Genomic DNA, 14,594 nt, shown 5'->3' with positions numbered 1-14,594 from the left:
TCAGGAAGAGAGCTTGGACATTTCTGGAAGAACTACAAGATGGAAAACTCATTTGGGTGCTTAGGCAACATTCGGGACTAAGGCACAGTTTGATATAGTCAGTATAGTTCATAATGCAAGGAGCACCCAGTTTTGTCAATCTTTTGTGACCTTTCCTGACCACATCTGCACCCGTATTGGCAGTGACCACTGCCAGACTCTTCTATAAGAAAACTTCAGCTTTGCATAGCTTGTTTCAGGCAGCCGCTGTTGACCAGTAACCAAAGGAAGACATCTCAAAAACTCCCTTAAGGCTAATGCATGGGGGAGGGGAGAGAAGGAAAAGTCACCTATGTCTCGGTGCCCCCTATACCACGCATGTCCATGGGCTCAGGCAAACTCCCAAAGAGGGAAGCAACATCAATTCCCAATGTCACTTTGCCGCACCACCCTTCAAGACACCAGGGCCTTCTTCGATTGCTTCTGCAGCTGCTCAAATCTGAGGAACTAAACCTCTGTGGCAATCTCCTTTCCTCTGGTAAAGTCAGCGTTCCAGCACAAGAGACATACATTGTCCTTGTGAATTCTCCCGAACAGCAATCAATCACGGTACGACAAAACCACTGAAGTTACTTAAACTTACTTTGTGCAATATGACTAGCAGATAGATAGATTAAAAAAAGACCCAGCAGGAATTTTCCTTCCTTAATTTTTAGGTTCCACACATCAAATCCATGCCAACTACTGAGACTAATACCTACCACCACCACCACCACCCCCTGGGATTTCCTGATTCTAGATCACACGTACTTTGAGCAAGATTTGTAACTGATCTTATTCTTGGCTCAAGGTACCTGAAAATGCTGACCATTCATTTTCATAAAGTAAGATTTCCTGAAGATGTGTCTTGTAGGGCACCTGGAAATCAAAGCACTTGAAATCATGTAATCATTGCTGAATACCTTAGCTGTAATATCTCTCACGCAAGTACTTTCAAAATTATACTTTTAGCACAAGCATAATGCTATTTGCTTCTCCTTGAGGCTCTGGCTCTTGGATGCAAGTGAGTAGGTGTATGACTGTACCGCACTGTGACCACAACCTCGGCAAGGTCCAGAAACCCAGCAGCAGCAGACTCACATTACTGATGCATAAAGCCCAACTTATTAACCCTGCTAACAAGGAATTATCCAGGCACCAGTTCCAGACCTGCATTAATACTTTTACATGGAGCTGTGCTGCACAGCTATCCCAGTTTGCCCAGCGCTGCACCACCACATGCCATCACACTAGGCTGGACATACCTCAGAGAGAAACTTCAGACTCCATTTTAAAATGTCCTCCTGATTGCAGAGGGAAGCTTGAACACATTGTACCACAGCTGCAGCTTTACCACGCAAAAGTTACACGGCTAATGAAAAGACGCCTCCCAGTACATTACTGAGAAAAAAACCCCAACTATATTTTCATCCATCCTCTCATTTTTAAGCCTGAGGTACGACCTACAAAATATCTTGGCACAACAATGCACCCAAAATACACCAAACTGCTCTAACGCACAATGCAGACACAGTGTTTGGCGGAACGAAGCCAAGCCTGGTGCTGAGAGCGGTTCTTCTGCCGTTTGTCTGCACGAGGAGAGCCGCTCCCCACTGATACCCCCAAACCGGGAAACGTTCCAGGCACCAGCGAGCGTCGACCCGTTTTTCAGCAGCACGTGGGAAAACCGGGTTCAGGAAAGTCGAAGTCCCCGAGGGGCTGGTGCGGGGGCAGTTGCCGGGCCTTCGTTTTGCTGCCCTGATGCAGAGGGCACAGCAGGCCCCTTTGCCTGGCGCTTGTTTGCCCAGCGACGCGGGCTGCGCACCCCAACGCACCCTGAGGGACCACGAGCGGGCGTAGGCGGTGGACGGCCGCTGGTGGGATCTGGGAGAGGCGAGGGAGAAGGGAAATTGGGGCGAGGAGGGGAAGGGAGGCGATGGGATCCCAGCCCGCGGGCGGGGACACGAGACCCCAAGGCGCCGGAGGGGAAGGGGCTCGCCTACCGGCGGCTGGAGGGAGCCCAGTCTGAGGGAGAGCGCTGTGGGGGGGGTGTCCGTGGGGACGGCCGGTTCGGGGAGCCGAGGCGCCGGGCACGCACTCGCCCCTTGCCGGGCCCCCGCCGCCCCCCCCAGCCCTGCGCCGCGCTGGGCGGGGGTCGCGGCGGTGCTGGGGGGGCGGCGGTGCCCGCGGCGGGCGGCTGGTGGCGGGGGCGGGCGGAGGCGGGCGCCCCGCGGGCTGCGGGGCGGGGGAGGAGGAGCGGCGGCCGCCGGAGGATGGGAGCGAGCGGCGGAGCCGGGGAGCGGCGCGGGGGCAAGGCCGGGAGCGCGGCGGCGGGCGCCGCGGCATCGCCCGCGTAGGGCGGCGCGGGAGCCGGGCGGCGGCGCCGCGGCCATGGAGAGGGCCAGCCCGGCGGCGGGGAAGCTGAACGCCGGCGGCCGCGGGGCGGGCGATGGGCACGGCCCCGCGGGGGGAGCCCAGCCGCGGGCGGCGGCGGCGGGCAGCGCGGAGCCGGGCGAGCTCATCGGGCGGGCGCTGGATTTCAAGAGCGAAGGGGCGCAGTGCTACAAGGACAAGAAATTCCGGGAGGCCATCGGCAAGTACCACCGCGCCCTGCTGGAGCTGAAGGCGCTGCTGCTGCTGCTGAGCCAGGAGCCGGCCGGGCAGCGCCCTCCCGCAGCCGCCGCCGCCGCAGCCGCCGCCGCCGCCGGCGGGCTCAGCGAGGAGCAGCGGCAGGCGGTGGAGGCCATCGAGGTGGACTGCTACAACAGCCTGGCAGGTCAGCGGGGCCGCGGGGCGCGGGGGGGCGGCGGGGTGCCCCCACCTTGGACGCGCACACCTCCCTTCCCCTCCGCGAAGCAGCGCTGCCTCCCTTCTCTGCCCATTTCATCGTCCTTTCCTTCCGTCGTCTTCCATTTCTGGTTCTGTTCTCGCGTTCGGCACAGAAGGGCTGCCGGTACCCGGCCCGGTGCCCGGCCGCCTCCGGCAGCGCTGGGGAGGGGGCGCCCGGCCAGGCCGCTCGCCTGCGGCCCCCCCCGGCCCGGCCCGGCCCGGCCCGGCCCTGCCCTGCCCCGGGGGCTGCTCCGGCCGCCGCTGGTTAATCCCCGCGCCCTCTTCCCCTGGGAGACAGGTGATAAGGCAGCGTTGCGTACGTGGGAGGCTCAGACTTGCAGAAATTGTGGCTGGTGAGCCGGCCAAGATTGCATGCTGCGCTCTTCCCTCAGCCCGAGATGTCCTTCAGTCCCCTCACCACGGCTCCGGTTCTGGCGCCGGTAATTAGCAGTATTACAGAGAGAGAGGGAGACTCCTTCTGCCACATTTGATATAAGGAAGGGGAAGGGTTTGGGTGCCGCTGCAATGGCTCCAAATAGTACTAGATATAAAAAGAATTCTTTGGCCTCGTAGCAGTGAAAGTTGAAAGCAAATACAATACTGGCTTTTCGCTAGCTGCCAGTCACCGCTGTGGTCAGTAGACGTTTGACCATCCCTCCCTTTGCTCTCTGCCATCTGTTTAGAAGAAGTGCTGCAGGAAGATGGAGGGGAGGGGTGGGAGGTTTAACTACTTTGTAGTCTGATTCTGAAGTCCTTACAGAGACAGAACTCCTGTTGACTTCAGGGAGCTTAACCTCCGATCCTGCAGTTCTTGCTTGGGTGATTTTTGGTCCCTAGCAGCGCATGGATTCTTTCTTTCCAAGCCTGAAAGCATCTCTAAAACAAAAACTTGTGCCTAGGTACCTACCGGGAAGAGAGCGTTCGTAACCTGGACAAGGTGCACAAAGTAACAACGTTAATAAAGCTCTGCTGTTTTCCACAAGGATGAAAGGTCACTCATTACCCTTCATATCCTTGGGGGAAAAAAATGGCGAAAATCAGGACATTAGTGTGTCAGCTGTCACCATCGCTCGGCTTTTGGCTTCCTAGACAGTGTTGGGTAGCTTTGTTTCCTGTTGTCTGGTGCTAAAAAAGACGCAGAATAAAGCGAATGGTTTGAAACACCAAGCCAGCATCTTCTCGTCTTAATCCATGCCAATCTGTTGTACTCAACATGCCTTTGGGGATGCAATGGGGGCACAATTTAGCCCCCTTGCATCACGTTTTCAAATACTCTTCCTTCAAAAGCCTGTTGAACTGGCATGGAGGGAGAGGCAGGTGAGATTCCAGAGTGATACCATAATTGCACAGCTGTCATTATGCCTCTCTCCAAATTTCTGTTCACAGGTTTATTAAAATCCATTGTATTTGGCAAGGATCATTTAGATTGGTGGGGTTATACAAAGAGCCCGTAATACTCTGAACAATATAGCTTGGTGAGTTCCTGGGCTCGAAAAAGTACTCGCAGGCAATATCTCTGCTAGATACCAATGAGACGTGGTAGGTAGAAGGTAAATGAAGTGGGAGGAAGGGATGGGATTTGCTTCTGTGGCACTTTCTGCTGAGTACACAGGTTCCACTTGCTAGAAATGTGTCCGCTCCTGCTGATGGAGTTGTCCTGCATAATAGTCATTGTCCGGCTTATTTATTTACCGTTTTGCATTTGTGCGGGGAATTTTTTTCACCGTTGCTTGTATTTGATCTTGTCAGCAGTAGCAATCAGACAGTGTGAGAAACATGCTCATTCTTTAACCTAGATTTGAACAGATTTTTTTCCTAAATTTAACCAGTGTGAACACAAGAGAGGATGAGTATAATTAACCCTGGAGCTGCAAGCAGTGCTTTTCCTGGGATAACCTCACAGCAGGTCAAGCTGTCATTTTGCACAGATGGTTGTCACATGTTTTCAATAGATGGCACGCACCGAGCAGAGAACAGCATTTGCCTCGGAAATGCGTAGCTTCAGGTGTGTCTGCTGGGCTGTCTGCAAGCAATTTTAAAGAAGTGCCCCGCATGTTGGGGAGGGGAGTGTGCAGTTAAACTGGAATTGCAGTGTTGCTACTCCTAGCCCAGTCCCAGAACTCCCATTCTAGCAGGAGGATCTGTGAATTTGTGTCTGAAGGGAAGGGAAGAGGGGGGAGGGAGTTTCCCCAGAACTGTCATAATAATTAGTATACCGTTCTAATAGCAACTTCAAAAGGTGCAGCAGTGGGACATTATTGTCTAAGTGTGGTGCAGCAGAAGCCACCAATTTCTTTACACAGTGGGCTCTAGCAGAGGCACCAGCGCATGCTGTTAGAGTTGAAGTCAGTGTTATTTGACATGGGGAGGGGAGGAGATGCAGAGAGTTTTGCTTCTGAGCACTGAATGAGTGCCTAGAATTGTTTTTAAAATAAATAAATCTGCATAGTGCAGAGAGCATAACAGCAGTCAATTCTAGAGAAAGCAGTTTTTCACTTAGCTCTGATGTATACCCGGTAGCATTAGCAGCTGTCATCTGAGTGTCCTTATTATCAAGTTCTTTTAGCACCTCCGCTTACTCTTTAAGCTTAGCATTTCAGAAGCCCACCTTGCTTTTGCACTGTCATTTTTCATGTGGCCACCACACATCCACCTGTCAGAGGTGTTTTGCATCACAAATATAGATGCACACACACAAATAATTACTTGTTTAGATGCAGTGCACCAGTCAGAGGAGAGCATCAACTAGAGGTAAATATGCACTTAGCCAAATAAGTAGGTGCAAAACATACAGCCAAAGGGGATTTGGGACAATCTCATGGGTGAAGGCTGGCGTTGGTTGTTGGGTTTTTTTTAATCATCTGACTGATTACATGAGTAAGAACATGTGGGCAAACACTAAACTGTTGTCCGTGCCTCTGTTGCCTTGCAGAATGTAAATTTAGGCACAAACGTGCATACAGATTCTTGTTTAGCTCTGCTTCTTTTGTAGAGCACCTTCAACAGGCAATTCTCATACCGTGAGGTGGGGTGGGCAGCTCTTGTATTTAACGGGACCCCCACAATATTCGGTGGGTTTTCTAAGGTCCCCTGTTGTGGAGCCATGTGGCACCCCCACAACCTAAACTATTTAGCCCATTTCAAAGGATCCCAAATCTACTGGCTTTTAAATTCTTGTGGTTTTGGTTTTTTTTTTCTTAATATTTTAAATCGGCCTAGGATTTTCACCGCTTGCCATTGGCAGTGCTGCTCACATTTCTTTCACTAAGCTACTATCTGGGCTTTGGTTTAAGCTCCCAGAGTTTTGCCTTCAAGGGACTCCCCCTCATGTCTGCAAAATCCAGTGCTGCCGCGTTCTTACATGGGTCTGCCGATACCCCTTCCTTTTACCATAAGTCTGTCTAATAAATGTCACCAGAGGTGAGAGCAGCAGCATGGTCAAGGCTCCCAGAAATTGCTAGGCTAGGCAAAGAAAAAGCCTACCAGCAGCATAGAGCCTTGCGGAATGAATGCAGGGCTGTAAGGCAAACAGTCCCTTCTTTATGACTCACTGCCAGTCTCTGACCTTGAGGAAGTCACTTGACCTCTTTTTGCCTCTCTTAGCCCTATTGAAAAATAAAGAACAGGGACCACAATCTCATCCTGATGGTGCATTCAACTGAGTTTCCTCCAAGTCAGTGGTTTGTGTTCTTTTAAAAAAAGAGGAATGTATGAAGAATGCCTGCGGAAAAGCAAACTGGCCAAATATCCCTCAGGTCTGAGTCTCCTTTCCACTCCTACGGTATAGCATCTTTGATCTAGAAGAAGCTTAAATGCTTTATGTACTGCATGCAGGTAGGGATCATTTACCTACTACAAATGCAACCATTACTCTCATTAAATGCAATGATTATTTTATTCCAGCATTACTGCCTAAAAGTTTACAGGGTCAAAAGGACTATGTCTGCTCTGCAGAGAGAAACAAGTCCTAGTCATTCCAAAGGAGCAAAATGCTAAGGGTAAGCATAGTTTTAAGCTTTTCTGGTGAGGGAATGTTGCAGCGTGATAAGCAAACCTTTGCTGGTTTTCCTAAGCATGCAGAAATGCTGGAGCTAATCCTGGCAGGAGAAACGGAACCAGGGAGAGAACTGGGGATGAGGACTGGCACTGGGGGATCTGGGTTTCTAATCCTCCCTCTCTGCGCTAACCAGTTGTGGTATCTTCACCAAATCTTTCCATTCTTCGAACCTCAGTTTATCCATCTGCGTTTATGACCTCTGGGGAGTACTGGAAGGCTTTGTTCATTACATGAATGTAAATTAAATGTAACGTGTTTATATCCCCATTCAGGTATGTTTAGTTTACTATAGGAGTCTTGGCAGTATATTACAAAATGTAGCAATCCAAGATACATCTCAGCCTGGTTAATGAGGTTTGGCCTCCTACGCTGGCAGAAACTTGCCACTGGTACCATTCACGACTGCAAAGGTCACAGCAACAGTCCCACAAAACATGGCACTTCCAGCAGCGTAGGAACCCCCTAGCACCCTCGGGCTCTAGGCTGGGGTGTAGGTACTACTTCCAGCCGTCACCAGTTGCGCAGACTTTGGTGAGTAGTCCCACTGAGAAATCCAAATAAGAATACTTATAATACTTAATCCAAGTAAAAATATAACCAAACGTGAGAAAAGCTGGTAAAACTTGTCTCCACTGACCACCCACTAGAACTCCTCACCAGGAGCCTCTGCTAAAATCCCATCCCAGTATATAGCCATTAACAAGTACAGACTCTACCAGGACACATGGTGCTGTGGGTGTTAAAGCAGTCTTGGATTCTTGCTTGATGTGAAAGGTTTTTTTATCTGCTGCATCAACAAAAACCACCCTCTGTAAGGAGGCCATGCAATGGGAAAGAGAGACAACAGCAAACAGAGCGGGATGTGGTCTGCACTTTCACTGATTGACGGGGGACTTTCCCGACACTCTTGGTTTAGATAGATCTACCCAGCCAGAGTGCATGGGAATATCTTGTTTCACAGGCCTGATGCAATTAGTGCTCCAGGTAGGTGCAACTGCAGCAGACAATAAACACAGATGACTATGTGTGGCTTTTTAGTGATAAGCCCAAACCCTGACATGTATTTAAGAAAGAAGTGGGGTTTGAAGCCATTGTCGTGAATTACTCTTTAGAAATACTCAGTATTTACCTATTCCCTTTTATTTTGGAGAACGAAATCCTCCCTGTTCAGGGAGTTTCTTGTGCATCGAGAGGATGGGACGGAAATACATCCAGATGCCGGGGGGGCGGGAGGGAGGAAGAGAAAGGATGGCGAGCTGCCACCAAACTTGGTTTAAGTGATACACGTCTGACAGCATCTCTCTTGCTGAGGCAGGAGATGCATTTTCCTCTACATATGTCGCTATTCTTCCCAAGACTTTTAAAAACTTGAGGCTCTGGTGGGGGTTTTTTGCAGCCACGTCTACCACATGTTTAATTCCCTTTGCATGAGGAGAAGCCTGTCCCAGGTGACCTTGTCACCATTTGCCTGAAGCACAGTACTGAGAAGGTATAGATCCCCTGGCCAGACTGCCCAGAGGAGCTGCAGTCTTGGTGAGCTGAGATCCATCCACGTCTAGCTACAGCTTACCATGGGAGATGAAGCAGGAGGTATCAAAAATCACAAAGCTTCTTCAAGAACAGAGCGGTGGTTAATTTGTTTACCTGAAGAGTACCGGTTGTTCTCCACCTTGAGAACGCTGGTATGTTTTCTGAGAGTTCTGTAGTAGCACATCCTGTCAGCTTTACTCCATCCTCTTCTGAAATGCCGTCCTAGAGTTCCTCCAGCAAAAGTCCCACAATGAGTCACAGCCTCTTACACCTCCACAGGTTTCCATCAGTGCTGTGCTGAAGATGGTTCAGCTGGTTCAATAAAAGCTAGTGTCAAAATGAAAGCTGGTTCCCAGTCTATTGCTAAATACACCTGTGAGCTCCATGGTTACCTCCTTTTCTGGGAGCTAGGCCACCTCTGCATGGTTCAGCAGGTGGAGCATCTTTCTTTTCTTCCTGTTCACTTGGGCTTGGACCCAGAAATTTCTAACCCAACTCCAGACCTGTTTCTCCACCCTTTCTCCTAGAACTGCTTCAGTTCAGCAGCACATCCCCAGAGTGTCCTCTGAGCAGTGTAACTGATGCTCCAAGAATGGAGGGTCATCAGAAATTTTCACATTAGGATTTTAGGATGAGATCTAATGCACACCTGATAAAGGAGCTGCTGTGAGGAAAAGAACGGTAAAAGTAAACAGTATAAATAAAAGGGGAGGTCTAAATTGCCAGGTCCCTGTTTCTTCTTGACATTGTGCCATCTCACAGAAAATAACATACAAAAGACTGTGAAACTGAGGAAAAAAGATGAAGAAAGGGAGAAAATACATCATGAAGTTTTGATAAAATTTACCGGCTATTTATTTTCTTCTTTGTTCTCTCACTTCACAGATGAGAAACTGATACAGAACGAACAACTGTTTATTAACCTTGTTTTCAGCGTACTCGGGCGACCATACCAGTGACTAACACTGCGGGTTAAAAATGCTTTGAAAAAGAGTCAATATTAACTATCATTAACTAGAAAGTTGTTACTAATGGCTGCTGAGGAATCTGTCTCCTTTTGTTCATCCCTGCACTGCATCTTGCATGGGAAACAGTAAGCTTAGGACATTGATCGATGAATGCAGGTAAATCTTCTTGGGGTGGCGTGGAGCGTTACTATTCTGTTCTCTTTAACAAAGGTTGTAGAGTCAGCGCGGTTTCTGGAAGCTTTGCTGGAATTGCTGAAGGTAACTCCAGCTGGGGCACGCTCACTTGTGTGGGGCTGGGAGGCGGTAGTAGGACACTGTAGCTTGCTCTGTTCTTATGTGCTTGCCTAGGCAGCTGCGAATGGCAACCACTGGAGGTGGGTTGGAGTAGACAAGTCTGTCTCAGTATAGCCGTTCGGAGTTCAGGACACCGCTAGAAACAATACTAAGACAATTCATGGAAACGAATTGGGCAAAGTCACATTTTCTCTCTGTGATAACCCATGGCAGAAGCGACAGCTGGGAGCAATGATCTTTAGCTGTCATAGCTTGACATGCCAGAGCTCATCTGTTACTATCCATCGGCAATAGCTAATGATGTCATGATCTTTACTTCAAAATCCACTCCCTTCTCCCTGCTCTCCAAAATTCTTGACGTGCCATTGCCCTGAGGCTCATAGGCTGGATAGCACCATCTGCTTCTCCTTGGCTTTGTCCTGTGTACCCAGTTCTCCCATCATGTTTCTCAGCTCAGGAGTCAGGGCTGCTTACACAGTCCGTGTCTTTACCCTTTGAATTCCTCTACTAGCTCTCCCAGTTGTAACGCAGCTAGGTTAGACCTCCTGGACAAAGTTTTGTCCCTTCCTGGGCTTCCCCCATCTCTGTTCTGCCAACAAGGTTCTCTCATCCCCTTTGTTCTCATCCTGTGCCCCACAGCACCTGGTTGCACCCGATTCCTCTGAGCTGATTTTACCTGCGGTATATTAGTGCAGGTTGGAGCTTCTCTCCCTTCCTGGCTCCCCTCAAAGCCCATCTCTGCTGTGACACCTACAGAAAGCCAGTCAGTTGGTGCTGCTTACCAATTTATGTGTAACGAGGAAGAGCACATCTCTACAACAGCGTGTACATGTGCAAGCATGTGACTATATTCTGTGTCTATCTTCGCACCCTTTGTCATTCCCCTTGGTAAAATTACCAACTCTTTTGATCAGGGGCATGAATTTTAACACATGCTTGTCCTGTGTAGCCATGATCACAACTTTGCCCATCACAGCAGCACATGCTCATCTTGAAAGCCTTAGGCTGTATAAGTCACCACCCCTGAATGGTTCTGCAACAGCCTCCCGACAGGAGTCAGGGGAAAAAAGCAATCTCCTGCTGTTTGCACCTCTACCAGTTGTGGATCTGTTTGCTGAAGAACCCAAATTGCCTGACAAGTCCTGTGTCCCAAGCTCCTGACTATCATGACATCTCTGTCCTATTCATTCATATGTACCATCAGCAAGGCAGGAGCTGCATCTCTGTACATGTCCCTAGGTGGAGAGAACAACCATCCTTACATTGCTGAATAAGCCTTTCAGGACACAGGGCACTGATTGTTGGTTGCAAGGCTACAGCATTTTTCCTTCTCCAACGCATCCGTGTTTGACAGGTCAAATCTCTGCCCTACTAAAGCAAATACTTTTCTAGCCACTGCTCAGTATTCCCTTTCTTTCTTTAGTAGGAACACTGCCCATTGCATTTCTTGCTGCCAGTTTAGGGGGCTGTCATGTAGATTGTTCTGCATCGATGGCAACAGCAACTCCTTTCATATCAGAGTGGCAGGCAGCAAAACTCTGCTAATCTAGCCGTCGATCTAGTTGCCTGGGAGCTGCTGGAAAGGAGCCGCTGGGTCAGCCAGCAAAGAGCCACCAAACTAGTATTCCTCAAATTTTGATTCCAAAGCTCCTGTAATGCCCTGATGACAGCTGTCAGTTTTCACGCCTCTGGTGTTACTCTGGCCTGGCCACATCAGGGACATCTGAACAGCTCATTTCCAACTTCAGGAAACTCAAGTGAGGTATCTACCTTGCTGTAAGTCACCTTATTCTGTAAAGCAAGAGGGTTCACAGCCCTCTTGGTAGAACCTAATCAGGCAGTGGTGGAAATTTGCTACCTGTCTGATGCATCTGTAAGGCTTAGCCTAACATGCAAAGACTGATTTCAGATCAGCGCAGCTGGATGCTGCTTATCTTAGGTCTTTTCCAGCTTGGAAGACTTGACTCCAGGCAGCAGAGCTGTTTACTGCTACCTGAAGCAGATGGAGAGGAGAATACAAAACAAGCAGTGGGGTATCCTTGCCCTGCACATTCCCCAGTGTAGTGTGTGGGAGAGGAAATTTACTCCCGGAAGCAAACCAGAAGCAGAGGAAGCGTCGGGGACTTGAGAAGTTATGTCAGACCTTTAGTGCTTCCTTTGGCTATTCCTGGGCTGACGTGACTAACAAACATCTACCTCCGGTATGCTGTGCTATCCCTACGGTCACCATCTAATCCACAAATTCACCCTGATACGAAAAGCATCTTTACGATATAAAGAATGATCTCTCAACCAACTGCAGGGAAGAAGCTGTGAGCATTCACATTCCTCTACCCAATCCTGCTCCCAGAGAGGGAGAGGCCAGAAAGATTACGTTTCATCCAGCTTCCAGGGAACAAATCCATGGAATGGCCATAGCCTCTCCCAGACAGGAGCTGCCCGGGGGGGTCATCACCCCACCCAGTTGGTGTTGCAGAAGCAGAACGATGAGGGAAGGAGTCTGTTATGATGCTCTGGAAAACCATCATAAGTCAGCCCTAACCATTGTTGTGCAAAGGTACTTTTTTTGTTGTCTAGTGCTTCAAAAAGAATCAAATCAGAATCTCTGCCCCATGCCTGTAGCAATGATTCTCTCATCAAACAGTGTGGTGCAGAGTTAAGCCTGAGCTCCTTTAGTCACCATATTTTTTTAATACTAGTATAATTCAAATCCTAGATTACTATCCTCTTAAATGCTTTGCACTGATTAATTGCTTAAGACACAGTAGTGCATTCACGTTGCAAGGAAACCAGAGCAGCACAAGGCCCTCACCTATATTGGAAGTACAAAGAAAATGTATTCATTTTCCTTTATACATTCTCTAACTAGTGTGATGGAGCTCAAACTGAGGCAGCTCAGGAGCTTTGCTCATGGGGTGGGGGGGTAAATTGAATTAATAGATTAATACAAAATAATTTTTAAAATCCAGGGCTGATTAACTTGGAGTACAGTGCCAGAAGGTATCATGGAGTTAAAGAACCTAATAAGGTTAGAAAAGAAAGCTTAGAAACATAACTAATCAGAATGTTCACTGCTGTATTAGATAGGATAAAAACTGTAAAGCAAATATTACATTTTCATGCTTGAGAACCACTGCTAACTGGTTTGGATTTATGAATAAACTTCCCCGAGATTTTCATTTCCCTGTCCATAGCCGTGTCACATAAATGACTCAGTCATCCTGTGATCAGCTAGCCTATTCACATCCTTTTCCTCTTTGGTTGTTTCCAGCTCATGAGCTCACAAAGTCTAGCAAAAATTCTTCTTAGTCCCAAAGAGCATGGTCTTCAATTTTGTATTACCAACTTCCATCCCAAATAAATTCACTGCTGTGTACCAGGTCATGTAGTTCTTTTTATATCACATTGTCGTCCTCATCCCTTTTGACAGTACCTTCCAACTTCACAGTCAGTAGGGCACTCCTACTTTTACATAGGGGTATTAACAAAACACTAAACAAGCTCAATTCTGAAATTAATTCCTGAGGTATGCTACTAGTGATCTCTATTTACAGACCAATATACTTGTCAGCAGAACCCATTTCAGCTTCTTTAGCCACCACATAATTCTTCACAATATCTTCACCTTCCCTAGCTTAACTGAAAAGGCACAGTCAAGATAGAGAATTGTATTATTGGCCTGATTCAGTACAACGATTCCAGTGTTCCAGATGCCTGAAAACAAGCTACTGTCTACTTGGGGTGGAAGTTACCCTCCACGTGCTCCAAATCAGACACACACTCCTACCTCATTCTTCCACTGCCAGCAATGCATTGCACAGACGTAGTTTATGAAGGGTTTGGGAATGATCTGAGATCTTTACCTGAAGCACTTTGCCACAGCTTATATTAAAGAGAAGACATCTTATTAGAAGACTGGCTTATGCTCCTGCACAGTTCAAACCCTGACTTTTTCAAGCAAATAATATACTGAATCATCCCTCTGGTCTTTAGTTTATTCGTTTTCAGCCTGATTTCCAAAGGAAATGAGTCATAAGCACGTATGTTTTCTGCGCTCTGCTTGTCAGTCCCATCTCAATAACTTTCAAACCTGTTGGCCAACTAGATTTGATGTCTCAATAGTGCTAAGTTTATATGGTATAAATGGAGGGCAGGGAAGAGGCAAGGACAGTAGAGGCCCAGCTACACAAAAGGGTAATGCTTAAGCTCACTTTACACTGTCTGTCAAAGCACAGCCAGGTGACACAGCCAGCATTAGTTGGCTCTGTTGCTGACAAACCACTCTTCTCTGTAAGTTTGTTTAGTGCATTTTTAAGGATAAGGTTGAGAGCCTTGTTTTATACCTCTCTTCAGTTAGTTAGAAAACAGTTGACTGGAGCATCCTCTGCCTCTTTGATTCTGTCAGTTGTTCTCGTCTCCATCCCTCCCACAGAGGCCCTAAAGGTTTCTCTCTGTTTCAAAACATCATTAAAATGGAAAGGCTTTGGGCTACACTGGACCTGGATAAAACATGTGAATGGGTTCTTATTTTAATGAAGGAAATGTTCCTCCCCATTTGACCTCTCCATCTTGCCAGATGAGTCTTTTCAGCTAGGGAGAGTTCAAGGAAAAACCAAAAGCATTTCAGTCCCTATCAATTATACATGGTATGAATACACAAGGAGGTGGCCCCGGAGACAGCCTGCTCTCCACCCCTTAGCGGACTCTGCAGTTGTCAGCTCTTTCACATGTCCTGGGAGGTGAACTGTGAGCCACCACAGGGCACAGCACACAGATGTTACGCAGCCACGTCATCCTGCCTTGTTTGTGGTACAGGATAAAGTGCTAGCTTTCATCCCAAATTGAACATGCCGCAGTAAGCCAGGCTTGAGGCAATCGTGGCATGCACAACTGTCAGT

The 14,594-nt window shown here is 48.3% G+C and overlaps 1 protein-coding gene across 1 annotated transcript in view; it reads left to right on the top strand.

Annotated features, from left to right (window-relative positions):
* The first annotated feature begins 2,270 nt into the window (after positions 1 to 2,270).
* Positions 2,271 to 14,594, top strand: part of TTC9 (tetratricopeptide repeat domain 9) — a 29,396-nt gene continuing 17,072 nt past the window's right edge. The window contains exon 1 of the mRNA XM_052782316.1: positions 2,271 to 2,794. Coding sequence (XP_052638276.1) covers positions 2,410 to 2,794 — 385 coding nt within the window. The 5' untranslated portion in view covers positions 2,271 to 2,409. The remainder of the gene's footprint in view (positions 2,795 to 14,594) is intronic.

Source organism: Harpia harpyja, chromosome 3 (genome assembly GCF_026419915.1).
Source record: "Harpia harpyja isolate bHarHar1 chromosome 3, bHarHar1 primary haplotype, whole genome shotgun sequence".
NCBI classification, from domain to species: domain Eukaryota; kingdom Metazoa; phylum Chordata; class Aves; order Accipitriformes; family Accipitridae; genus Harpia; species Harpia harpyja.
Note: the sequence above shows the minus strand (reverse complement) of the source record. Positions and strands in the feature narration are given on the sequence as shown.